The sequence below is a fragment of the Danio aesculapii genome, chromosome 9 (assembly GCF_903798145.1).
Source record: "Danio aesculapii chromosome 9, fDanAes4.1, whole genome shotgun sequence".
Taxonomy (NCBI): Eukaryota; Metazoa; Chordata; class Actinopteri; order Cypriniformes; family Danionidae; genus Danio; species Danio aesculapii.
The window spans coordinates 35,464,035-35,492,031 of record NC_079443.1 but is presented as its reverse complement, the minus strand read 5'-3'; the positions used below and the strand labels follow the sequence as shown (position 1 = coordinate 35,492,031).

Below are 27,997 nucleotides of genomic sequence, written 5' to 3'. Positions count from 1 at the left end.
TTGGATGAATTTTTCAGGACACCTCTATATAACACCAATACAGTTGTCTAGTGCAATTTCCACTGCACTTTGAACACTTTATGTTTAAATAATATTCTGTTCCTAAACAGAATATGGCCACATTTTAATGTCAATATGTCAAGAGAGCGTTGAAATAGAAACTCAAAATATTGGGGTAACATTAGATGAATAACATATTTGCTAATTGTGATTGTTCATGTGATCAAAATCTAAATAAGCATTAACGTTATTGTACATAAAAACTTAAGCATCGTGTCTAAACAAAAATATTTTTTCCTCATACTTACTCCCAGGGCCGTTTATGTCAAAGTTGACACATAGCTGCATTATGTTGGTGTTTTGTGACATCTAATTTTTATGAGGTGAGTCGTTAGCCCAACGCTCAACCCCCAACCTGGAGGACCAGCACATACACACATACACTAGACAATTTAGCTCACCCAATTCACATTTATATGTTAAAAATTACATTTTTATGAAAAATTATTCTTTTGTCCCCGCTCTCCCTCACTATATAACTGAATAAAAAATAACTTAGAGAAGATTCAGAGGATGAGTGAAAATATTATTATAATTATGAATTCCTTCATTCATTCATTTTCTTTTCGGCTTATTCCTTTTGTTAATCTGGGGTCGTCACAGTGGAATGAATCGCCAACTTATCCAGCATATGTTTCACGCAGCGGATGCCCTTCCAGCTGCAACCCATCTTGTGGGGGAAACCGGAGCACCCTACGAAAACCCACGCGAACACAGGGAGAACATGCAAACTCCATACAGAAATGCCAACTGACCCAGCTGAGGCTCAAACCAGCGACCTTCTTGCTGTGAGGCGATTGTGTGAGACTGATTGTGTGAGGCTACCCACTGCGCCACCATGATGCCCCATTAATATTAATATTAATATTAATATTAATATTAATATTATTATTATTATTATTATTATTATTATTAATATTATTATTATTATTATTTTAGTAAAATAAAAGAAATTAGTAAATTCATCAGTAAATTAGAATTAATCCAAGCAAATCATGCTTTGTCATAGTCATGTTTGTTGTCATATAGGCTAGGATTAAACTCCTATGCTTTGTTTTTTTATCAATTAAATGCAGTTCAGTGGCAAAATAATATATTAATTAATACTGCTGAGTAATATTTAATCTATAACTACTAGTGGAATCTTTTACACTTTTAAACAGAAACCTTTTATGCACTGTTTCGTTCGGAGTCGAAACGTTCTCTTCAGACAATGAATCGGATCGGATTCGACTCTGTAATCCTGGTCAAACCCCTTTCCTTTTGCGAATCGATTCTTTAAAAGAACCGCTTTAAATGAACGAGTCTTTCGCGTGTGTTTCGCTACTCTCGCGATATAAACTTTTCCCGGTTACCTGAGGAGACGAGAGTTTGGTTCAAAGTGTACCCCTATTATTTGAATGAACGATAACAGACAAAACTCTTCTTTATAACTGCAGGTAGAGTAGTGCAAACCAGTTACCTTTCACTTTGTCGGGTTTACCGGTTGACAGTACGTTTCTTTATCTATGTTACGAAATACTGGCGGTGTTTATGTAATAATTTGCCCGTTAGCAGTGGGAGTATATGCTGCGTGTTAGTCTGTTAGCAACAGCAACAAACCAGTTTATTCATCTCGTGTTTCTGCTAACGTTGGGTTCTGTTTAAACGCTTAACGTTACCGGTTTATGTGTGGAATTGTGAGTTAAACAAAGTGAACTTGAATAGGGATATTTGGTGCGTTCTCCACTTTCGCCAACCGCGGTGGGATGTTTAGAAACCGTAATGTTATTTACAATAGCATAGTTGGTTCAGATACAAGTACGTATTATATAATTAAATCAATGTACATCTTGCTTTCGTAGAGTTAAATGTTGTTGTTTGTGACATTTGAAGCCAACGGCAGGTTATAACATCCTACTGGGCTAAAGTTGGTTTAACATTCTCACATTCGTTCAGTCATAACCTGTGAGACGATAAATATATTGTTTTCCATGCTACTTTGAATATTCGCTCTGAAAACGCATGCAAGTATGAGTTCAAAACAACATTAGTATTTGATTGACTGTGAGCAATGCTCTGAACAACAGGTAATTACAACAGGTAGAAATACAAACATAGAAGTATAGTACAAACAAAACAAATATTACTTTTTGCAACAATAGAAACGTGGCAATTTTAAAGAAATATAATAAAGGTAAATCAAAAAGACCATGAGAGAAAAAATAATTAAATGAGGGCACATGAAATCATACAGATTAATGCAGAATATTCAATAAATCACATGTTTTATAAGTTTTAATTGCTTTCTTGTTATGAGACTCTGATAGCAATGTTGTACTTTGCTAGTCATTGGCTGCTAATAGGCAAAGAATACTTTTCTGAGATTATATTATTAAGAAGAAAGTCTGAATGTGCAAATGTAAAACCAATTTTACCATAGTTAACACCCTTTAGGTAACGTTAATATCATGAAATGTGATCATAATGTTTTGGCAGGGAATTAACGTTTCAGTGCTACTTTGTAAGGACATATGTTGCTTAATTGTGTGAGATCATAATCAAACAGCTGTCAATTTTTTTTTACCCTTTTTTGACACAGAGAATAAATTCTATAAAGATTTTTTTGTTGTTGTAATGCATGTATTTGCATAATAGTTTGTTAAATGTATTCAATTTCATTCATTTTCTTTTCGGCTTTGTCCATTTTTTAATCTGGGGTCGCTACAGTGGAATGAACCACCAATTTATCCAGCATATGTTTTACGCAGTGGATGCCCTTCCAGCTACAACCTATTACTGGGAAACACGCGCACTCTCAATCCCACTCATACACTACAGCCAATTTAGTTTATTCAATTCACCTATACCACATGTCTTTGGACTTGTGGGGGAAACTGGAGCACCCGGAGGAAACCCATGCGAACACACGGAGAACATGCAAACTCCACACAGAAACAACAACTGACCCAGCCGGGGCTCGAACCAGCTGTGAGGCAATTGTGCTGCTCACTGCGCCACCGTGACGCCCAATTGTATTCAATTTGTTTAAATTATTGTTTTCCTGAAAAATATTTGTATACTTTTTTTTTTATTTGATTATACACATACCCTTTTTAGACGTATTTGCATTTATTTATTTAGTTTGTTACAAATATGAACTACAACACACATTGATGTGTATAAACGATGCTTTTGTATTTTACACTTTTTATGCACTTTAAAATGATATTAAATTATGCAGCATAGTTTACTAGGATAAAATTGGTTTTATATTCGCACATTCTGACTTTCTAGTTAATGATATAATCTCAGAAAATATTCTTTGCAAGTTCTAAATAGGGAAATTACATTAGCAGCTAATGACTATCAAAGTACAGCATTGTTAACAGTCAATCAAAAAGTGCTAATGTTGTTTTGAAGTCATGTTTGCATGCAATGTCAGAGCGAATATTCAAAGTAGCATGGTAATAGATATTTGTATCGTTTCACAAATTAGGACTGAACGAATGTGAGAATATCTAACCAACTTTACCAAAGTACATACTTTGATGGTTCTATCTGCTTTCTTTTTCAGGTATTTTTCGTCTTTATTTATTTTTTTACTTTTTTTATTTTTATATATTTTTGTGTTTGAGAGAATCTTGCCTGCATGAAGAAAACCAGAAATGGCATCACCACAAACACTTCAACCTGTCCTAAAGATGAAGGTCGACGAGCTCTTCCTCTTTTGGTTGAGTGAGCCGAGTACTCAGGCGATGCTAAAAGACTACCTCAACAAAATCAAGAGTGGAGAAGAAATAGATCTAAGCCATGGTGAATTCAAGGGCACAAGCACTTTGATGTTCACTGAAAACAACAATAACAACATAGCATCAAAGATTAATGCAACGGAGAGAATGAGTGCGGCCCTTGGTGCCCCATGCAGTCCTCCTTCGGCCACGCTGCCATCTGCGAGTGGCAGCAATAACAGGGCAGGAGTGAATGCGAGGGCCCTGCGACGCTCTGTCAGCACTAAAAAGGTAAAGCCATTATGCTCCACATTCTCTTCATAATACAGCATGACCCTGGTTTTGTCACTTTGCAGACTGCTGTGTCAGTCTAAAGAAATGTGCGTTCTACTTTGGCAATGGCTCTATTCCATCAGTCCCTGGTATATATTGAAACATTACTCAATTTCCAATGTTAACATTTCATGTTGTGAAGCATTTGTGAAGCATTTATTAATGTAGAAACTATTTTAGTAATGCTAACATACTTGTTTGGTTTTTATTAATAGTTTGAAAGTTTTTCTTTTCTATTTTAATTTTAGATAATGTTAGTAATTTTGTGATACTGTCATCTTTATTCGTTTTTAGAGTTTTAAAAGCAGAATTTTTTTTATCAAACTGTTCCTTGCCTGACAATCTTTTTTACATTATAAATATTGTATTAATAGTAATTATTATTATTATTGTTATTATTATTATTATTATTATTATTATAAAAGTAACAACTATTGTAGACTATTTCAATGTGGTCATGTTATTGGCCCATGAACATTTCCTGCTTATCAAACTATTTTAATAACTGTAACAAGAGGCAATTCAATCATAACTTAAAACGGCTATCATAACATTATTTAACAATATGTGGCTCTATTTGGATACTCAGAAACTATAGAAATTAAAAATGTAAAACAGGAAATTTGTTGGGACTATTGCTTTTGTTTACATTCCTCAAAAATGTCTATAGTTGTTTGTTCTTTATAAAAAGGGCGAATAAGTTATAATATATGTAATTTAAATTATTATTTTAACTAATATAAAATCAAATGACTACTTAACAGATGTTTAACAGAATTTAACAAACATTATAGAAATTGAATAATGTAATAATACTGTTTGGTTTTTAGTTGATTAACTACAGAGAAATCTATTATTACTGAAGCTAATAAATAATGTTTCGTCAAGATCAATGATTCCTCTATTTTGTATTTGTTAATTAACGTTAATGACAGATGGAAACTGGTTTGTTGAATTAACCTCATGCACAGATCTGACATGTTGTAACTGTATGTAGTTGTTATGTCGTTTACATTTTCAGTTTTAATATTAGAGAGAAATGTAGATTAAAATACATGTATAATGTAGGTAAATGTATATTAAAAGTGCTTTACAGCAAAAAAATTATAAATGATAATGCTCAATGTCTTTTATTTAGCATCAGTGCAGATTCAGAAGCATTATGCGTCAAGAAAACGCTTATTTTCTACAGCTCTAGTCTATATAGTTTTTAGAATTTACTTGGATTTCAGTACGTCAAGTTAAAGTTAATAAAAAGAAGCTAGCTGAACTCATTTTTCAGTTTATGTATTTAATGTAATTTTTTATTTAACATGAAGTTCATTTGCAAAAACAAAGTATTGTTGTTCAGTTTACTTAAATTAAAAATTTACATAAACATACAAAAATGTGCAAGTGTGAACTCTTCATTTCTCCTTTATAAAACATTTTATTTATTTTAAGAATTCTTGGAGTTATGTTAAGATGAACTGTTTATTTTCTTAAAAAGAAAGTGACAAGAATGTTTTTAATTAACTGTAAAATGATTAGCTCATTCTGGTGATATAGTTGGAACTGTTGTCATATTCCCACACTCTCTATTTTATTAACAGCCAGTTTACCACAGAGTAGTGTTGAACAATATATTGTTTGAGCATTGATTTCGCTATGCGATTATCTGCAATAGTCACTTTGCAGGATTAGATTGTTTTATGCAGATGCACTGCATAGAAAAAGACTTGATCATGCCATCAAATCTAAATAATTAAATCTTTCCAAATAGAGCTATTTAAATCATCAGGTGACATTTATAGTCATATCAAAATAAATATATTGCAGCAAAACATAACTTTTCGATGTCAGATTTTTCCAATATCGTGCTGCCCTACCACAGTGGGTTAAAGTACTTTTTCCTGATTTAGCCACAAGAGGATGCTGAATGGCTTTTGCAGCTACTGGTCAGTGCAAGTATAGGGCTCCTGCTCTGGTCAGATGAGCTCTGTAAACTCTGCATGTGTTACAAAAAGCAATCCTGTTCATGTGTTCAGCCCTGGCCAGAGGTGGGCGAACCTCTATGCTGTCAATTCCTGGAATGATAATGACTCTGTCATCATGTACTGTCCAGTGATGCTGGTGAACTTCACTGCTGATGTTTCAGGGCCCATAAATTGGATTATAAAGAGATGTCTTTAATTAAAGCATTTCCTTCATGCCGATAATATCAGTATCCTCTGTCATCTGTGGAAAATAAAAAGATAATGAAGTAAAATTTGCTTTTGCTGTAAAACATTATATGGACAAAGCATAAGCACATTTTCTAGTTGATGACATTTTGCCTAGTTGGTCTCAGTGAAGTTTTATTTTATTATTCCAGGTATGTACATTTTATTTACATACCAATTTTATAAGGACAAATTGAAAACACAGAAATAGCAAACTTTATTTTTCTTCACAGATGACAAAGCAGCATTTTAGCAAAGACATCTGTTTGTAGGGAATGTACATCACAAGTAAGAGACATTATCTGACCAGTGTGATTCTTTATTATGAAATGCTAAGCAGATGTGAGAAGGCTTTGATTTTTATGTCCAGTTATTCTCAGATGCTTTGGTAATCCTACGTGCTGATGGAAACAACTGTTGGGTATTTTATGTTTTCTGGCATGGTCCAATCAACAGGCGCCCACAACTTGTCACAATGCATTATAGGGATTTTGATCCTGTATGTTCTATTTTAAGAGCCTAAAGGAATTCCTGAATACAAATGCATTCTCTAAAGTATTAGTTAAAAATTCAATTAACGTCATGCTGATGCTCATCGGAACAACTGTTCCAACTCTGACACAGGACACCGGTAAAGATAGCCTTGGTTTAACTACTGGGAATTTGGCGTACACTTCAGAGGCAGTTTACATATTTGTCCATAGTGTAATACAGTATGCGTAAACTCAGTCAGATGCTGTTAATGGTCAGAATTATTTAGTGTCTGTCATGCCTGACACCCAGTTGCAAGGTGAGAGGTCATTAAAACATTGCCTGGAATAATATGAGCTAATTGGAAATATTTTAATTGTAAAGTGCTAAAGTGAAAAGGCTATTCTCATGACATTTGGGTTTTTTATTTGAATTGTGCTCAGTGCTGTTTCTGTTTTTGACACAAAATGCTACTCTACTGCTGATCTGCTATCCCTACTGTTTTGTTTCTTTTCTTTGAAGTGCAGATAGTTAAAAAGATTAGTTCTAGCAAAAGTGTTTGACGTAATCAAGCTGTGTATTGGAAGTTGGGAATTTTGCGTCTTGTTTTGGTTCTCCCTCATTGGATGGTATGCAGCCTCAAAGAGATTTTAATTTGTATTTTTTTTCTCCAGAACTACAGTTTGGCATTTTGATAGTTTACAACTCTTATAGCATCCTGTCTGAACATTGTTTATATTTTTCTCCCCTGCAGCACTTGAATTGTAGCATGTTTGTTAGCATTCCCCACTTTTGCTTTGCTGGTCATCCTCTCCTCAACCGCTTGGCTCTAGTGACTGGACACAGAGCTTTGTTTGGAAATTGGCAGTGTCGACACGGACAGCTGCCACCTCTTGTTCAGGCAGATCTTTTTCTCGTTCTGTTAGTACCAGCTTACTCTGACAGTAGAGAGTTGTTTTACGTATGGCATACACACTGAGGCAAACGTTGGGGAAAGTGCTGTTTGGAGAGAACTTTCCAATAGACAAAAATATTTATAGGTTTTACCCTTTGTGTGTGTGTGTGTGTGTGTGTGTGTGTGTGTGTGTGTGTTTCCGTATTTCTAACAGAGTGATGAGTAAAAAAAGCAAAATCAGTTAATGATGAAATTGGTCTTATCAAATGTGTACAGTATCCTGCCATTGGATGGCAACAGGAACTGTTTCTGCTGGAATGAGTGGAAGAATGTGGACCCTATGATCTGGCATCTAAAAATACTTATTTAAGCCAGGCAGGGCTTTGTTTTTGCACTACTTTGTTTGTTAGATGCTCTAGCTCCAAGCCTTCGGTGAATATGCATTCACTTTTATGGCAGATCACTTGTCACTAAAGTCTGCTTTTTTTATTAATCCAATTAGTTTTCAGAACAATAATGGGCATAAGAAAGGGATTTTCAGATGCACAACGCCCAGCCTCAGAGGCTGAGTTTCTTTGGATCAACACAGTTAGAGGGAATTGATGTAATTGCAGTTAGTCTGGGAGCGGATGTTTGTTAAAGGACTGAAGATACATTTGTATCTTGGGGTTGCCCAAACAGAGCATGTTGGGTCTTTTAATAGTCCTCAACTGCTTCAGCCATCATTCTTTGAATTCAGTACATCCACACTGTGCCACTAACTAAGACTTGTCATCTATAATAAGCCACAGAATGGCTGGTAGCTGTAGCCTTGGAAAGCAAAATAAACAAAACAAAGCCAGGAATGCACGTGTAGATTTTTTTTTTTCCACATTTCAAGGAGTGCCAATTAAAAAATTAAAACTGCATTAGTAGTTCAGTTAGGGCTGTTTGATCATTTAAAAAATCATAATCACGATTATTTTGGTCATAATTGTAATCCCGATTGTTCAAAACAATATACGGTTGGTCAAAATTATTCACCTTCCTGTGAATTTTTTTTTTTCTTTTTCAAATATTTCCCAAATGATGTTTAAGAGAGCAAGCAATTTTTCGCAGTATTACCTATAATATTTTTTCTTCTAGAAAAACTCTTATTTTGGCTAGAATAAAAGCAGGTTTAAATATTTTGAAACCTATTTTAAGATCAATATTATAAGCCCCTTAAGCAATATATTTTTGTGATTGTCTGCAGAAGAAACTACGGTTATACAATGACTTGCCTAGTTGCCCTGATTAAGCCTTTGAATTGCACTTTAAGCTGAATGCTTGTATCTTCAAAAATATCTAGTAAAATTATGTACAGTCATCATAGCAAAGATAAAACAAATCAGTTACTACAAATGAGTTCTTAAATCTATTATGTTTAGAGATCATGAAAAAAGAAAAAATCTTTCCATTAAACAGAAATTGGGGGGAAAATATAAAGGGCCACTAATAATTCTGACTTCAACTTTGTATATACAGTTATTTTCCTCCCTGTAAATAAGGAAAGGGAAATACATGCTATATAAAAATGTGATACAAACTGCTTTAAGCATCTTTACTGTTAGAAAAAAACTTTAATTAAAGCTACAAAAGTCCTTCAGAGAAGAGCAGTGAGTGATTTTGTCTTTTTGTTGTTTGATTAATGATAAAAACAGTCGGCAGCAGGAATATTGGGCACTGTCACTTTAGGAGTAGTACTATTCTGATCTATGGTTTCACTTTCACTTGTCTTTTAATTCTCTGTTAATTTGTTTGTTACTTAAGGGTCAATTCGAATAATCACTATACACCACGTTTTGTGCTGTAAAAGTTACATTACAGTACATGATTTGAGTAATTTTCATGTGAAACTTAACTTTGCAGAGCAACAAATGTGTACAACTTGAAAGGAGGCGGTATATGATGCAATAATCATTTTATTTCGATTATTGTTTTTCTCTGAATCGTTAGAACCCGAAATCAAAACTGTAATTTCAATTAATTGCACAGCCCTACGTTCAGTAGTAGTGTAATTGTGGGTGGCATAAATTATGACTGACTTAACTATTTTTGATCGATTGCATAATGCACTTTGATGTTGCTTTAATATTATTAATCTAAATAAATGGAGCTTTTTGAATTGGTAAAAAAGTAGATTATGTAATGTTATGTTGCATTATGTAATGTTATACAGTAACCATTTGTATTTTGAAATGTTTTATTTTCTCTGTAAAGTTAGTGCTTTCATTTGCAAAAGTGTGAACAATGCCATCTGAACCTTGGTATACAAATAGGCCTAGATCTTTGGAAAGGGGGATCTTGGTCCATTTCCAAGTGAACTCGGTTCAGTTCAATTGAAGTATAAACAAAAATAAAACATCTAAGACTTGTCATAGTATTTATATACTGCAACTTTCTTTAAACTCTCACTTGATTTGAAGTGGTTCTTATCTTTTTTTTATTTTTTTTTTACTTGCAAGTCGTTTTGGATAAGTGTCTGCTCAATGAGTAAGTGTAAATGGGATCAAAGCCCGTAGTTCAGGACCAGTGTTATTGCTGGTTTGTCGCTGATTTGTCTGGCAAGTGGATCCTCGATGCGTCGCAGTGAAAACTGCAGATGATCTTTTGCCTTGATCCACAAGTATCGCTGTAACTGAGAGAAGAGAGGAAACATTATCTCATGGACACACCACCAGGTCAAAGGGTCCTTCGTAAGACAGAGGCAGAGATATAGCTTAGCTATGCCTGAATTTCCACCCTAGCAATGAAATAGCGGGTCTTGGGTTCTACTGTACCTTCAGTGTCAGTAAAAGTCTGTTCCAACGAACTGACAAGCAGTGAATTGTGCAGTTGTCGACTTTAGTTTGAACATTTTAATCTGCTCTCATGCTCTCACGTCTCTCCTCCCTTGCCATAGTATGTTACTGCAACATAGCGCATATGTCACAAATCTCTGTTATCAGTTATGATCTATTACTGAACAAATATTGAGTTGTTCTTAACAATTAATTTTGACACCTTCAAACAATGTTGATGCTCATTAACTTCCATTGTATGGGTTTAAAATTAGTTTTTGTTCGGGTACAGTAAACAATCTAAGGGTAAGTAAATGAAGAAATTAAATTCTAGACATAAAAATATGCTGGTCATTCATAATGTTGCATCCTATTGCCGTTAGTGTTCTTGGTAGCTGCTGCATCTTCTGAATACAGGATCACAGGGTTCCAAGTGAACAGGTTTGTGTCTTTACATAACCTCTATGAGAGCTGTGGAATGCACACTGAAAAGGGCAGATCCACTACCCCTCCGACTGTCACCCCCCTCCACCTCAATACAAACACCCTCGTCCTATCTCCCCAGTGACTTTTCAGGATAGGACTGTGTGACCCCTGCCAGCCACTATTGGATGTATGGAGCAACAGGCAGTACTGTGGTTCTGGCTACTGCACGGCTGAGAGGAGCAGCTGCAGTTCACCATTAAGAGAGCTGACGCTCTGATAAAGACAGACAGAGGAGTGTCCTGTGGCGGGACAGTCACTGTGTGCGATTATCCTGACCCCGGAGTGCGTACTCTCTGCCACACTGGCTCCATTAGCAGACAGCAGCATGAGAATGAAGGAGATATCTTTACGGCAGGACCCTGACCTGAGGAAGGAGCTGGCACTGCTGGCGCGTGGCTGTGACTTTGTGCTGCCCTCTCGCTTTAAGAAGAGGCTCAAAGCCTTCCAGCAAGGACAGGCAGGTTGTCTTGTATGTTCTGTGTGATACCGTCGCAATGCTCTTGTTCGCTTATCCCTGTTGTATACCTTAGTGAAATGTAACCTGATTTAACATGCATTATGTATGCGTGATTGTAGCTGTGGTATTGAGCAGAACTGTCCTTTTCATATCATGAAAAACTGAGAGTCTGATAGATTATTGATGGTTTTGAGAGCATCCAAATGGTTGGAATCGAGCAGAAGGCTCTGTGCTGGAGTTGATGATGGTCATTTCCTTTTATAGACATGGCAGACACTGACTGGAGAAGGCAAGATTAAATGAATTCATCTCTCACAGTGGGTTACACTAAGCAGAATCCTCTGCATGCCATATCAGAGGGAGGCTTTTTAAGTGTGCTAAGCTTCCATACTTCCATGTAGGGTTCTTTTATGTTAGCCTATTTTAAAGCAGAAGCTTTGTTTGTTGGCTAAAGATTTATACAGCATTTATTGATGAGCAGCAGTGATTTACTTCTGTACGTTCATCATAGATGTCTTTAGTGCTGCATGAGGTGGTGTAATATCTAATCAATAGCAAAACACTGGAGTAACAAGTAAAGACCTTTGCTTGTAAAGTTGTATAGTTTTTTTTTCAGGCATATAAATGGGTAGGGAAGGTGTTGTTTATTTAAATATAAATTTAAATAAAGGGTATACTTCATGATTGTACATTTTCTATATGCTTAGTTTTGTTTTGTTTTTTTGTCATGATATGAATTGGTTAAAATATTATATGATGTCTTTTCTTTACTTTTTGCTTTAATATTATGATATAATCTTTAATGGAGAACATTTTTAAAATCCTAGTGAATAAGATTGATAAAATATGTTGAGAACAAAAGCAGCTAAAGAACTGGACATTGACCTCTCTTCTGTACAGCAAGATATATATTCATGCTAAGGTTTTGAAAAAAAAATGAAATATTGTGTGAAAGCATCAGAGTTTTGTAAATTGAGAGGTCAACAGTGGTTAGGACTGAAGTTGTAGCATTAAAACTGAAATGTGGTCCTTTGTTTTACCTCCAGAATAAAGGCATGACACTGAAGGTTAGGAATATGCTTGCTTCCATCTCCCAGTAACTAAATACTGCTTTTTAATTCATTATATGGGCACACTAAACCTTTACGTTTCTCAGGGTGAAACGGCTGTACACAGAAGGCCTGGTTAGCTGAAGCCTGCATGTTCATGTGATTGTCTAATACAGAAAGTCTAAATGGGTCTTGTTTGGTGTAATGTTGCTTATTTTAGAGAGATGGCTTTGATGGAGTTTTTTTTTTTTTCTTTATGGAAGTTCTAGGGGGTCAAGATCTTCACAGCTGCAGCCTGACACTCAAATACTTGAGGTTTTAAGTTACTGTGGGAAGCTGAGCCTTTGGAAAATCAGTAATAAGAGAAATTTTACCACAACTGTTCACTAAACATTTGGGCATGAGGGACATTTTGTCATTTGGCAAAGCTGTCATGTTATTATGGACACTTGGGTAGAGTTTTCCTACCGTCCCCCCATTTTCCACCCAAAAAGTAACTTTTGTTTCTTTCAAACTAGGTCCACCCAACTCTACACAATCGTTCTGCATGTTTGACTAACTTCAAGGCTTTTTAGACAAGCCAACATCAACACTTATCTCTGATTGTTTTCCTCTTGTTTTTATAATCTCTCTTTTTTTAAGTCAGTCTTGACTAGAATTTAAAAATATTCCAATAGTATATTTTCTAATGCTGTTTACCCTACTAATCTATTCCCAATAGTTATTTATACAAGTCTAAATGTGCAATCTTTCAGAAGTTGTGCAACTCTTTAAAAAGATTCCTTTCAGAATATGCTGCCTTTTACACAATCGCAACAGGTTTGCTCTGGTTTTCCTTTGTTTGCACTTCGTCCAGACCTAATCAATAGACTTGCATGTTTGTTTACTAAAAAATAAATTAAGTACTAGGCCTTTTTCTGTGAGCAGGTGTAAAGGGTTTTTATCTATAATACCAATAAATAAAAACTTTTCATTTTTAGATTTGTAAAAAAAAAAAAAACATTGAGATGGCTCATCATTCTTTGAGATGGCGTTTATCTGCCAGAATTGTTCAAATTGTGTTTTATGCACACTGTCTGACATCACAACTTAAGCCATCACTGTGAAATGCTGATTGAGCTGTAATTTTCAGCACAGACGTACATCTCTCTCACGTCAAGTTTTGTGGCTAATAGTTATTATTTCTGTCTGTTTCAGCAAGCGCAGGCTAAGAAAGAGGAGCCCGTTACACCAGCCTTAAGTGAAAGCATTCCAAAGTTCTACTTCCCTCGAGGACAGCCCCAGGCCAACATCAACATAGACAATCTCATTTCCAAGATTGAAAAAATATTTTCTCAATTTCCTGATGAAAGAGTCACTATTAAAGACATGGGGCTGGTCGCCAAGGTAAGTGTGGTTTGTAACGTGCCACTTTTACCCATTCTGCAAATTGTTCATTTGTGTAACTAACTTCTAACTGTTTACAAGTCTGAGGGTTGTACTTTTCCTGAAGTCAGTGGAAAAGTATCGCCACTGTTTATATGTCAAATTACTTATCCTGGGGAGAACCCGTCAAGGTAAATGATGGGAATCAGAAGTTTAAACAAAATGATTTCTAAACATAATCTTTGCTAATTAGCCCCATTTATAGTTCCTACAGCACATGTGAAAGATGTAGTCATAATCCTCAAGCACTGATTGTGCTGAATTGCTTGTATAGGGGAGAATGGTTCTAGTGTTACATTTTATTTCTGAACCCTTCTCTAACTTTCAGACCTTGAAACCTTATAGCTTCATTTGCACTTAGGTATGGATTTTGAAATGTTTTACATCTTGAACTATTTTGACACATTTGTCTGTTTACAGGCCTGCGATTGCCCGTTCTATTGGAAAGCTCCATTGTTTCATGCTGCTGGAGGAGACAGGAGGGGTTATGTGTCTGTTCACAAGTTTGTGGCAATGTGGAGAAAGTAAGACAATACTTCTCTTACTGTGCTCTGTCACTCTGTCCTTTTCTTTAAGAGCTAAAGTGAAGTTAACTTGTGTGTGCGATTGTGTGGTTATTTTATACAATCATGCTCTATTCAGTTAGTGTTTTGGATTTTCAAGTGAGGGGGAATTTATACAATGCCTTTTTTCACTGATCAAGAAAAATCTGAAATGTTTTGCCTGTTGATTTTCACAACTGCTTTGTGAACCAGAAAATAATGACAAGGCATCATTATTCACATGCGCATTGTGTCTATAGACATGCCTGAGTACTTGACAAACAAAACAACAATGGTGGAGTACCGAACTGCAGAGTTATTTTTTTTATTTTATTTTTTTTCTGAAATGATGTCACCAACATCTGGCCTGACATACATAATACAGCCTTTTTGGGCATTTTTGTGGGTCTGTGTGAGAGATGTTTGACAATGCTGTTGTTATTATTAGGGCTGCTCAATTATGGGAAAAATCATAATCATGATTAGTTTGATCATAATTGTAATCACAAGTATTCAAAATGATTACAGTCAAAATTATTCGCCCTCCTGTGAAATTTTTATTTATATATATATTATATATATATATATATATATTATTTATATATATATTCCCAAATGATGTTTAACAGAGCAAGGAATTTTTCGAAGCATTACCTATAATATTTTTTTCTTCTGGAGAAAGTCTTATTTGTTTTATTTTGGCTAGAATAAAAGCAAGTTTAAATATTTTTAAAACTATTTTAAGATCAATATTATTAGCCCCCTTAAGCAAAATATTTTTTTGATTTTTCTGCAGAAGAAACTACTGCATTATACAATTTATTGCACTTTAAGCTGATTGCTTGTATCTTGAAAAATATCTAGTAAAATTATTTACTGTCATCATGGAACAGATAAAATAAATCAGTTATTAGAAATTAGTTTTTAAAACTATTATGTTTAGAAATGTGTTAAAAAAAAATTATCTCTCCGTTAAACAGAAATTGGGGGGAAAATATAATAATTCAGGGGGGCTAATAATTCTGACTTCAACTGTGTATATACAGTTATTTTCCTCCCTGTAAATAAGGAAAGGGAAATAAAAACAATAGAATGAAATATGATACAAACTGCTTTAAGCATCTTTACTGTTAGAAAAAACTTAAAGCTACAAAAGTCCTTCAGTGAAGAGCAGTGAGTGATTTTGTCCTTTTGTTGTTTGATTAATGATAAAAACAGTCGGCAGCAGGAATATTGGGCACTGTCACTTTAAGAGTAGTACGGTTCTGATCTATGGTTTCACTTTCACAAGTCTTTTAATTCTCTATTGATTTATTTGTTACTTAAATGATGGTTAATATGAATAATAAAATGATTCAATAATATAAATCTGCTTGTTTCTGAGCCTGTGCGCATGCACACAACAACATATGATCTTTTGCGCTTTTAAAAACATGAATGATTCGAATGCACATCGATGAATAATGCGCATCCTGTGCTGCAAAAGTAGCTTTGCAGAGCAACAAATGTATAAAAATTGAAAGGAGGCAGTATATGATGCAATCATTTTATCTCGATTATTGTTTTTTCATAATCGTTAGAAGCCGAAATCAAAACTACGTTTCGATTAATTGCACAGCCCTAGTCTTTATGTAAAAGTTTTCAAAAATACAATGGAAAATTATTCATTTATCTCATATCTTTGTCATTAAAGGACCACTTCTAGAAATGCATCAATATTTGTATATTTTTAATAAGATTATTAGTGTTCCTGGGGTTGTCCTTAGGTTGGCTGAGCATTTTGGTTGGGGCGTCCCTGAGTTTGCAGTCGAAAACCCTCTGTTTTAAATCATCACTCCTCTGTCATTTGATGTCTGAACTGGCTGAGCGTGAATTCCGGAGCCTCATTTGTAGATTCCATTTAATATGTGGCCACATATTTGAAGTGAAGAGTTTTGGAGTCTATATTGCTTTTTGAAAGGCTGAGAGGGAGCCTGAAACCATCTGTTTCCTCCCCATAGAGTGCTTCAGACCTGTCATGATGACGCATCCAAATTTCTTCACCTTCTGGCCAAGCCTGGCTGCAATTATTTGGAACAAGAAGACTTTATTCCATTCCTGCAGGTACAGAGTGCTGGACCTACCACTGAGAACACAGACACACGCATATGTCAAAATGCACCGAGCATCTATTATTTCAGCTATGTATATTTGCTACAGTATATGCCCTCATTCCGTGCAAAAATCCAAATATGACTCTGTTATAAAATAATTGTGTGCATTCTTTGAGTTCAGTGAAGGACATGTCATTTATATTCTCTGGCAGGCATTGGTCACAGTGGGAGGATATGTATTCTGGCGTCCACTCTTTAATTTGTATTGTGTAGCTTTAGAAATTGCCTTGACTGTTTTGATGAATGAAAAAAGTATTGCAGTGGAGTAGATTGGCCTGTTCCCGTCTGCTCCTTTACAGCTGTGATTTATGTGTTTTTCTATTGTTTAATTTCACATGGGGAAGGGTCAAAGAGTCCCGCACCTCCCCCAAAATAAGTTGTCGTAATTTATCGCCTTTTACGCATATATACCAATATTTGACTATGAAACATGCATGAGCGGAATCTTTGCTGACGAAAGCACTAGATTGAAGACATTGGCCATATGTATGCAGAGAGAGAGAGAGAGAGAGAGAGAGAGAGAGAGAGAGAGATGGGATAAAACCAAGATACAAGTCTGAGCTTGGACTTAAAATCTGCCCTTTGTTCTTAGAAGTTTAATACCTTTAACATTTCCACACATCTTGTACCAACATATTATCCTCTTCAAGCGGACAGACCAGAATGATTTTGCCGCTTCCCTGTAATCTAATCCAGAGTCTCTTTGCACACAAATGGATTTAACATTGGGTTTTTTATTCTGAAAGCTGTGTCCGTTATTATATGCTGACTTTGATGTTATATTGGTGTGTGAATCATTTTTATGCCTTTTTTTTCAAGGATGTGGTGGATTCCCATACAGGCCTGGCGTTTTTAAAGGAGGCTTCAGACTTTCATTCACGCTACATTACCACTGTAAGGGATACTTCCAGTTGTGTATTTTTCTAGTGAATGAAACACTTTTTGGATATTAAGCGTAGACATGCACCATTAACTGAAACTTTAAATAACATGAACAGACTGTATGTATACACAAAATATTATGTAGCGTAATTTTAAAAAAATAGCATAGTTTTGGTTAATGATTTAAATAAGCCTGATGTTCAACAAAGTGTTATATCTGCCAACAGGTCGTCCAGAGGATATTTTACAATGTAAACCGCTCGTGGACTGGAAAAATAACATGTTCAGAACTCAGAAGAAGTACTTTTCTGCAGGTAGGTATCTTGTTATTCTTATTCATTGTCATAGTATTGATAGGTAAATGTAATTGTCTTATTTTTAAGATTCCAAATAATTTTTGTTTCATTTATATTTTTGGCAGTAAATTTAACTTCATGGTTATATTAAGGTCTGTCTGAAGCGGCTAGTCTTTTCTTTGCAGTATAAATGGAATTTGTAGTGCTGATTTGATTTTTATACAATCAATTTAAACTATGTCTGCTTATTTCAAACTGGGGCCCAAGGTGCTGCAAAGAAGTGCAGGGTCTGTGGAAAGGTTTAGCGATAAAAATTAAAATAGTAAATGTAAAGTTTAAACAAGCTATTGAGTAAAAATAATGGCCCGTTTCCACTGAGTGGTACAGTACGGTACAGGTCAACTTTATCAGGCTTGTGTTACATTGATACCCTTTTGGTTGGTGTGGTGTACAATGGAAAATTTCCGTCGACATCATTCTCACTCGAGGAAATGTCTACAGTAAAGCTGTATGGGTCATTCACATATCGTATGAGAAGCACTTCTTACAAAACGGGGGCTTTATACACATAAATACTTGTGTAAATGTTCGTTACTAACCTTTCTACATGATTTGATTTATAACTGCAAATCAATGATGCGAAATAACCTACTGTAACGTCTGCAATTATATAAAATAAATAAATAAATGCAACGTATTTGAACACATACAGCCCCTTACAGTCTCCTTTATGTTACCAATTACAGAAAAACTACACAAAGCATACATTTAATTCTTATTTGGGTTCTAAAACAACACGCAACATATAGCCCAGTCAATGCAAACCTCTCATCTGTGTCTTTAATCTTCACCAGCACATGTAACCTCTGTTAGAGAGTAATTCCATCATTCCTAGTTCATAATAGTCCAAAAGGTGATGATAATAGTTAAACATGGCAGTTTGTTTGTTTTAGGTTGCTAAAAGAATCGTTTGCTCCTTTGTTTTTTCTGGCTTCTCCTTTGTTTTTTGCGCTCTTCTCTCGCGTTTGTCTGTTTATGAAAGGATCGGATGTCAGAAGTACTTTAATAATCACATGCACGTTATTATCATCAGCTCAAGAAGTTCGTTATTTCAAATATAGACTCGCGGCAAGCTCTTTGGAGAAAGTGAAACCGCACACGCTTTTGGACGGTATTGTAAAACAAAAACAGGACACAGAAGATTATGTTCTTCTTGGCTTTGTGGCTCTTCATCAAGACGACGACAAGGTTTCACAGTGAAAACAGCCATAAAAACGTACCGTACCATACCACTCAGTGGAAAAAGGGCCATAAATGAACTTCAAATGGTTTCAGACCTTTTCGAGTTTCTTTATTCAGTTCATCTTGATATTATTAAGAATGTATGAATGTAAATACAAAATATATAGATATATTGAAGAATGTCGGAAACCCGGAGCCATTGCCCTCCATAGTAGGAAAAAATGTCTACCGGTTTCCAACATTTTTTTTCAGGGGAAAAAAGAAACTCAAACAGGTTTAAAACTAGCTTAGAGTAAATGATGACCAAACTTGTTTTGTGTGTGTGTTCTGTGGTGTCTAGATGATTGATAACTCCTGATTTACCTTTTGTGTTGTGTAATGATGAAAATGTTTGCCCGCAGAATGTGGCACTTCTTGAAGAGGATGAAGAGATTAACCAGTTGACAGAGTTCTTCTCCTATGAACATTTCTATGTCATTTACTGTAAATTCTGGGAGCTGGATACAGATCACGACCTGTACATTGACCAAAGAGACCTGGTGCGGCATAATGATCAAGGTGACCGTCCAGATGCTCACACTCTTCTGAAATGCTCTTTAATGATTGGCTGGTTATTACTAGAGGTGTCGTTGAATATCCGTCCCCTCCAGCAGCACTTGACTGCATATGTTTCTGTTTGCAGCAGTATGAGTTTACGGAGCTGAATGAAGTGCGGTCAAATTTTAACATCAATTTCCTCTAGAATGACGCAATGTCTGGCACTCTAATCATTTTATCTCCGTTTAGACAGGGTCAATAATCACTGTGTCTTTTAAAATGATAAAATAAGGACATTAAATCATTTTTTACTGTTGCAGCATGAAAGATTTATAACCTTTGACTGCAAATTATTGGCATGTTTAAGAATATGTCTGTGATGTGAATTGTCTGTTGTCTTTGACAGCCATTTCCCACAGAATGATTGAGAGAATATTCTCAGGAGCTGTAACCAGGTACCATCTTTCATTTTTCAGACATTTCAGAAAAAGCATTTTTCATTTTGTTCTTTACAGTTTTTAAAAGCTTGCATGTCACTTATCAATTTATGGAGTTTATGAGTGCTGTGGTTAATTATACTCTGATGTTCAGGGGCAGAGCAGTTCATAAAGAGGGCAGGCTGAGCTACGGTGACTTTGTGTGGTTCCTCATATCTGAGGAGGACAAAAAGTCTGAGACGAGGTCAGTCAAAATTCTCTTAATGTTTGGTTTTTTTCTTTTTTCTTTGTTTTTACCAAAATGTAGGGCTGATTTGCTTAATATTGAGTCAGTATTTACACCAATTTGAAATGCTATTAATATTTTTATGAACTTGAAAAGAAACTGAATAAATTTGAATTCCAGACATTGGTTTATTTTTGCATTTGTTCTTGATTAGTAACTCTCATGTCATAACAACGCTGCTGTCGCTTGTGTAGCATAGAGTATTGGTTTCGCTGTATGGATCTGGATGGAGATGGAGTTCTGTCCATGTATGAGCTGCAGTACTTCTACCAGGAACAGTGTCAGAAGCTTGAGGCCATGGCCATTGAACCGCTGCCTTTCGAGGACTGCCTGTGCCAAATGTTAGATTTGGTTAAGCCAGAAAACCCAGGTATTATTTGAAATAATTAATATGTTGGTGTTAGATTGAACTTTGAATGCGTTTAATAGATGTTTAATAGATTTACATGATGTCTTTGGCTCTTAATGCTCTTCGGCCATTGTTTTAAAGTAGTCATTGAATTATACAAAGTTGAGTTTAGATTTTGGGTAAGATTAGAACGCAGAGATAGATCATGTTGTTCACGGTGTCTTAAAAAGTTGTTGTTCGCCTTAATGTCTTAAATTTCCAAAACAGAATTTTAGGCCTTAAAGGCTTAAATTTATTGAAATATTGTGTTGTGGGTCTCAAATCATTTTAAACAGGTCTTCAATTTTCAACTCTCCAAGTAAAGCTGCACAACCGGGCTGATAAAACCTTTTTTTATAGACTTTTTGTTTTAAAGACTTACAATTTACCACTTCTGTTAGACATTTTTTACAGCAATTTCTCCAAATTAAATTCCCTAGTCAGGGAAAGAAAAGTAAAAACAATTATGAAATTTCTCACGATAATAATAAAGCAAGCATATCATATTGCACGATCTTCTATATATACAAAAACAATTTCCAGAAGAAAGGGGGGAAAGACAAAGCATTGATAAATGGGCATGAAACTTATGGTTTTATAACAGAAACGCATTAGGTTGAATAGGAGTTATTTACTCAATCCATTAAGACCAAAAGTCAACAACTATTTATTTTTCATTATTCATGTAATTGTCTTCATAATTAATACATTTAACAATGTTAAACTTGTCATTTGAAAAAAACATGTTGAAATGGTGTATACAACTATATAACAATTTTCTTGTTTTGACACATTCAAAATGATAAAAATGAAAAATCATTAGCATTAACCCTGTATAAGTCTAAAATTTCATTTAAAATGGTCTTGGAAGGGACTAGGGATGTTCCGATCAAGGTTTTTTTGCCCGCAAGTCCGAGTCATTTAATTTTGAGTATCTACCGAAACCGATCTCAAACTTCTATAATACATAAAAAAAAGAATGAAGAAGAGCAAAGAAACCGATCCAGGATGTTCCTTACTTTTTATTTAATTCACTTATTTTAACATTTAACAACTCTGCTAACAAACAGAGCACTTCTGTAAGATAGCTTGAACAATCAAGTAATATATAACATCAATTCTTGAGTTTAGATTGTGCAACTGTAAATATAAAAAAAAAAAATCTAATATAAAAACAAATAGCTTCTCAACTTCAAATACCCGGCAGGTAATTCCAAGTTTACATATCTCTCAGTTTGCTATGGCAATGTTGTCGTCATCAACTTTATAATACCTCGTTATAATACCTCCAGACATACTTGCGCTTTCCGTTTCAAGCTGCTTCCGTGTTCTACTTTGGTGGCATTTAACCAATAGCGTCTCTGCAACAAAGTGATGTCATGCTGCACGCGTTGCTGTTTCTGTGTGAAGTCAAGAAAGAGGTCTAACTCTGTGCATATATACATATATATTTGAGTCCTGATCAGGAGGTAACGTCCGATCGAGTCTGAAACTGCGTGATCAAATCTGGACATCGCTAATTATGACCTAAACTAGTGTTACAGGTTTTTCTAATTATGACAGATGTGCAACTCGCATAATAGTTTCAATGTTTTTAAATGTTTTTTTTTTGTTTTTTGCACAGTGTCAACACTGGGGGAAAAAAACAAGATGACATGTGTTTGGGTGTCCTACGTCTCAATGTATAAGTTTTTTTTTTGTGTTTTCACTAGGGTGCAAATTTTATTATCAGAACAGAATGCATGTAAAGCATACAGATATTGCAAATACTTTTTTATATCAGAGAGACACGGTTGGTTGATCATCTGTGTTTGTGCACACTGTCAGATGGAGAACTTTGCATTGGACTGTGTGCGGAAGTATACAACTGTTGGGCCAAAATGAAGAATACTTTAGGCGTTAAACCACATCCTTTCACAAGCAAAACTGCATATTACTTGCAATCTCTTTAACCAACTTCTCTGTTTTGATCAGGAAAGATTACACTCAGGGACTTGAAGAGGTGCAGGATGTCCCATATTTTCTTCGACACGTTCTTCAACATTGAGAAGTATCTAGACCATGAACAGAGGGATCCCTTATTGGCTGCAAGGGTAATGAACAACTTTTTTTTTTTTTTGCTGATATGGTCACTTTGATGCTGACTTGTGTTGTTGTTCTGCAGGACGCTGAAGCAGTGGGCCAGGAGATTTCTGACTGGGAGAGATATGCTGCAGAGGAGTATGACAACTTGGTGGCTGAGGAAACCGCAAATGAGCAGTACAACGATGGGTAAGACTTCTCTTCTCACAGCTCACCTGCCCACAGACCACAGCTTTATCTATGGCACAACATCACAGATGAATGTCTGCTGCAAGCAACATCTAAACTGCACGTCTACACTTTATCTAACAGGAGTTCACCTCGTCCTATACAAATTAAAAAGAGTGATTTGTAGATGTTAGGATCATTATTGTTAGTTTTTAGGATATCTGTAAGCTAGTGCGCACCAAAACAATGACAATTTACATTTACATTTTTTCAGTTTGTCATTTACACCTAAATAGATCAACGGTTTTATTCACGTCACCTCATACTTCAGTTTCTCATCAAATCTCTGACTAATTAAATGCTCTCTAGTATCTGACATGCCCTACCCCCTTCAAAACACTTCACGTTTGATGCACTTGAGCTCAACCACTCACTGACAGAGCAGTGATGAAACAAACCGTTGTTGGCTGTTTTTCTTTTCTTTTTTTTCCTCAAAGGGAGGAGCTACACTATGTCCCACTATCTCTTCATGTTTCGGTTGAAATTACATCAAACATCTATCAAAACTGCACATTTTAAAGCACTTCACGGGACCTTTAAATTCTCAATTTAAAGCCCTAAAAAAAGTCTTAAGTTCACTTAAATAATGTTGTTGATCTTAAATCATCTTAAACACTTCCTATTTTTTTCGATGTCCATGTAAAAATACCTGATTGAGCCAAAGATGCATCATAACTAAAGTTAGGAGTTTACCCGCCACCATTCATAAATTAAATCTGTGTGCTGGAGCTGATTGCACCGCTCTTTATCTCCTTACTACTTTACTACTATCCCTGAGCAGACCTTTTTAAAAAAAAATTTAATTCTTAGCGTTTTACCCTGTGTACTGTTCTCTTTATGTGTTTGCATTCTTTGCATGAAATATGAATAAACAGCCAGCCAAACTCTGTTCAAGAGCCAGAATATGAGCGTCTTGCTTCTTTAATCGTGTAATATGTTTACACAATCAAACCCAATAGCCATTGAACGGAGTAAAACTATAAAGGAAATTAAAGAAATATAGAAGATTAATTATAATGTTTCAACAAGTTATCACTTTAAGATGTAATGTATTATGCATTAGTGCAGATTAGCAATAACAATCATCTTCTATCATACATTTTAACTGAACATATTCTACTACAATCTAAAGTAAAACTGATTAAACATTCAGATGAACTTGCAATCAATGCTTTCGGCAGGATTTAGAAGGTGACAGAAACGCGTCATGTGCTTTCTGCCTCAAGTCCACTGCTTTCATTTTTCTAGAGCGCGAAACTGGCAGATATGCGTCAAAATAAGTCACGGCATAAAGACTTGCATCTAATGGGCTATATGCACACAGACTTTTAATATTCAACCAGGCAGCCCAAAGGCTTCCGGTGAACTGTCTTTCCATTACAAAATTGTCACGTTTAAAATCTGATTTCTTTAAAAATCAGCCATCTTCACTGCCTCTTAGATAAACGATATGAAGTGGATCTCAGACCGGACAAGAAGCACTGGATTAAATTGCATTTCCTCCCGCCATGTCTTTAAAATGTGACAGTTTATGTTATCCCAGTATTTTCAATGGAGTTTCTGCGCTAGCCTGTTGCTACTGATGGCTTACAAGGGTCTTTCAACTCGTTTTACGCTTGAACAACTAAACGGATGCTTAAGTGGATTTTACTGAATGTGTTGTAATGATATTACAACATTGATGCTGTAAAAGCAACCTTGTGAAAATTAAAATAGTCACATTAAGCTTTCAGCAGAAGTTTATCGTTGGCTTTAAAACTCTAGCTGTGCATAGAGCCCATAGCGACAGGAAACAAAACTTATACTGAACTAATAATGCATTACAAAAATATAATACTGTTGTATACAAATGTCCAACATGAACAGTACACAGTGGCAGAACACACTGTATAGGTCTTGAGTTCAAAAATGTCTTAAACTGGACTTGGGGAAACCAGCAGAAACCCTGTTATAATAACATCAATTCACTTTTGTCATTTGCTGCATTGTCACTGCACTACATCAGTGTGCTGATCCTAAACCATCACACACTGCCTGATCTGAGTAGAGCTGAAACAGGTAAGACGCCGCAAGAGCAGGCCTAAGCTTTTCCATCTTCTCCTCCTCATGGCTTCACCTGCTAACCAGACACTTCCATGGTTTGCTTGTCAGATGAAAGTTTTACTTCCTCGCACAAGTTGCTTTTCAGTATGTCAGTGTTTTTGTCAAAAGCATGCAGCTCACTTGTCCGTTCCTTGTATGTTTTTGCCCTCCTGTTACTTCTGGAAGTGTTGTTTTTACTGATTTATTTATAAGAGTTAAGTCAAACTGACCAGTTTTGAGATGGTAATATTACTAGTAGCTACCTTTTGTGTTTTGGGCACAAAATAGTTTTTATCTGCCAGTGCCGGTAGCCTAGTGTGTTGACATATAGTGCAACTGCGCTACTGGTGTCCTGCCTTTAAGACCCATCTCTCTCCCACTTCACTTTCTGTCAACATACTGTCCTGTCATAATAAATAATATATATGCACATGGGCTGTATCAGAAATCACCCTATACCCTAAATAGTGCACTATTTGAGGGAGCAGCCATTCGTAGTAGTGTATAGCAACAAAAAAGTATTGAAGCTGTATTTTCCTTATTCAGATATTTACTTCCAGAACCTAACTCATCTTGCAAGTCAAGCGCATTTTGTTACTTAAAAACCGTTTTGGTTTCAGGTACGACAATATTCTAGACCCGGCGGATCACGTGACGAGCACTTTAGAGCTGCACAGTGAGAAGAGGCATCTGTTCGGGATCCCCAGCCCTCACTGTAACCTGGATCTGGATGAATATGAATACGAGGACGATTTTGAATGAGGAGCAGACGAGTAAATGAAACATCATCTGGTAGTGTGTAGAACCCATCCTGCTCTCACACCTGGTTCAGCTATCCCAGACTAAAGAGCGATGCGGATGCACTCCTACAGGCCGCTGGATGCCGGACAGCAAACAGCAGCCAGAGACGGATTGTGCTGGTCCAGTTTTTCTGTCAGTCTGCGCACAACCAGCTTTCTAAAACCAAATGTAGCAGCAACTACACTGAAAGCCAACCACAACACTTGAAATATTGATTCTGCACTAAATATTGAAGATTTTAATGCTGGTGAGACATTCCAGAAGATTGAGGATTTCAGCTTGATGGCTTCTTTCTCCTGGAGCTTTGTCCACATCCTGTGTGTGTTTGAGGGTCACGCTAATATGAAGTAATGCAGTAATCAGACTGTGATGTTTTACTGTGTCTGTGTGAGAGGTGTATAAGTTATAATGTATTTATGTATATTTGTTTATATATTGTTTGTCATTTCTATAGAAGTGCTTCCTAAAGTTGCTTTTATTGTAATAATGAACTTTTGTTTTTCAACTGTCTTATAGTTCAATAAAGTATTAAGACAAAAATATTTCATGCATTCACTGTGGGATGTTATTGCTGTTTAATGCACTTTTTAGAAGCAACAATCACTTCAGTACAAACCCTCAGTTTACTAACAAAAGACAGTGAAACTATATTCATTATTTCTATAGCGCATTTACAATGTAGATTGTGTCAAAGCATCTTCGCATAGAAGTTTTAGTAAATTGAAATTGTCAGTCCAGTTTTCAGAGTTTAGTTCAGTTCAATGTGGTTTCAGTTTCACTGCTGTCTCAAGCAGTGGCGAGGAACAAAACTTTACTAATTGACAAGTGAAGGAACTGATCTTCCATGTATAACTCGTTTACTAATTTTGTCACTCAATTTTGATGCACTGATTGATTGAGATGAGTCTAATAGACCATTTCAATTTGGTCGTGTCATTGGCCCATGAACATTTTCCTGCTTATCAAACTGTTTCATAACTGTAACGAGGCAATTCAATCACAAATTAATGTTAAAATACCTATCATAACATTATTTAATATGCCAACTAATTCTCTTTAGATTATAAGTAGACTGTTAGGGTTAGTGCAAGTTGACATGTACTTGCAAAGTTTCTTATAGTCAGTTAAATGTCTGTTGAGGGAGCAGTATCAGTAGATATTAAGCAGACAGTCTACTAATACTCAAATGGACCATCAAAATAAAGTATTTTCAACCAGTTTTATGGTTTATGGCAGCTGCAAAAAGTATTTGGTTGTCAATCACTCAATTTCTTTAGCTTTTTTTTAAATTAACTTTATTGCAGTAATACAGGCTTTATCAGATATAATTTCATGTGCATCATCATTTATCAGTTTGTGTGTATATTAATTTAGCTGGAAAAAAATAATTAGCATTACTCATCCTATTCTACATCTTTCTGAAAAAGTTAATTTTCCTCAGCGCTTCATTTTAAATGGAAAAATTGTTCTAATATTTTATATATATATATATGGACAGGCATGGGATTTTAAACATTAATAAGCAAAACAAAAACTCATGTTTCTTTTGCAATGTGTGTGTGATTTATTATTTCTGTGATTTACATTGTATCCAATTTAGGTCCCAACATATAAGCAGTACCAAAAATGTATATGTATTACATTACATTGAACAGAAGTATGGACCCCTTTACCATAGTAAATACTACAAATATATAAAAGGATGAACGTGACCAACAATGCATTACATAAAGAAAAGTAAATGACATAAACTGTCTAAATACAGTTGGTGTAGCTTATGTAGCAAACCTGAACGAACAACTACATGATTCAATGAAAGTATCTGTGGTCCTGAATTACATGTAGTATACAGTATTAACAAAATGTTACCAAAAACCCAAAGGTCCAAATGACTATATTATTCATTTTGGCCATAAATGTGTCAAAATTTGAAAGTGCATCATCTTGTGTTTTAAGCCCAAAGGCCTAGTGCAAAACAAAACAATGCACCATGTATTTATATGCTTTAAAAAAAAAAAATTCAGCACCACCGTAAAAGATCTGTACAGTTAAAGTTGATATACAGGCAATTATATATATATATATATATATATATATATATATATATATATATATATATATATATATATATATATATATATATATATATATAT

At 35.3% G+C, this 27,997-nt stretch overlaps 1 protein-coding gene across 3 annotated transcripts; it reads left to right on the top strand.

Moving 5' to 3' along the window:
* Window positions 1–1,414: 1,414 nt before the first annotated feature.
* Window positions 1,415–26,386, top strand: ppp2r3b (protein phosphatase 2, regulatory subunit B'', beta). Of its 3 annotated transcripts, XM_056465603.1 has the most exons (14): window positions 1,415–1,499; window positions 3,617–4,061; window positions 13,661–13,849; window positions 14,309–14,412; window positions 16,431–16,533; window positions 17,403–17,477; window positions 17,693–17,779; window positions 19,405–19,561; window positions 19,947–19,995; window positions 20,132–20,221; window positions 20,458–20,633; window positions 22,626–22,744; window positions 22,816–22,922; window positions 25,664–26,386. In XM_056465603.1, exons 2-14 carry the CDS (start codon window positions 3,708–3,710, stop codon window positions 25,803–25,805), a joined length of 1,752 nt encoding a protein of 583 aa, XP_056321578.1. In that variant the 5' UTR covers window positions 1,415–1,499; window positions 3,617–3,707; the 3' UTR covers window positions 25,806–26,386. The 3 variants fall into 3 exon arrangements, with proteins under 3 accessions (XP_056321578.1, XP_056321580.1, XP_056321579.1); XM_056465605.1 differs by lacking the exons at window positions 1,415–1,499; window positions 3,617–4,061 and adding an exon at window positions 11,059–11,414; XM_056465604.1 differs by lacking the exons at window positions 1,415–1,499; window positions 3,617–4,061 and adding an exon at window positions 11,059–11,426.
* Window positions 26,387–27,997: the final 1,611 nt, after the last annotated feature.

Coding starts and splice junctions, on each gene's coding strand:
- ppp2r3b (XM_056465603.1), top strand. CDS start 3,708: ATGGCATCACCACAAACACTTCAACCTGTCCTAAAGATGAAGGTCGAC. Junction 20,634..22,625: donor GGTTAAGCCAGAAAACCCAG/GTATTATTTGAA, acceptor TGTTTTGATCAG/GAAAGATTACACTCAGGGAC. Junction 22,923..25,663: donor AATGAGCAGTACAACGATGG/GTAAGACTTCTC, acceptor TTTTGGTTTCAG/GTACGACAATATTCTAGACC.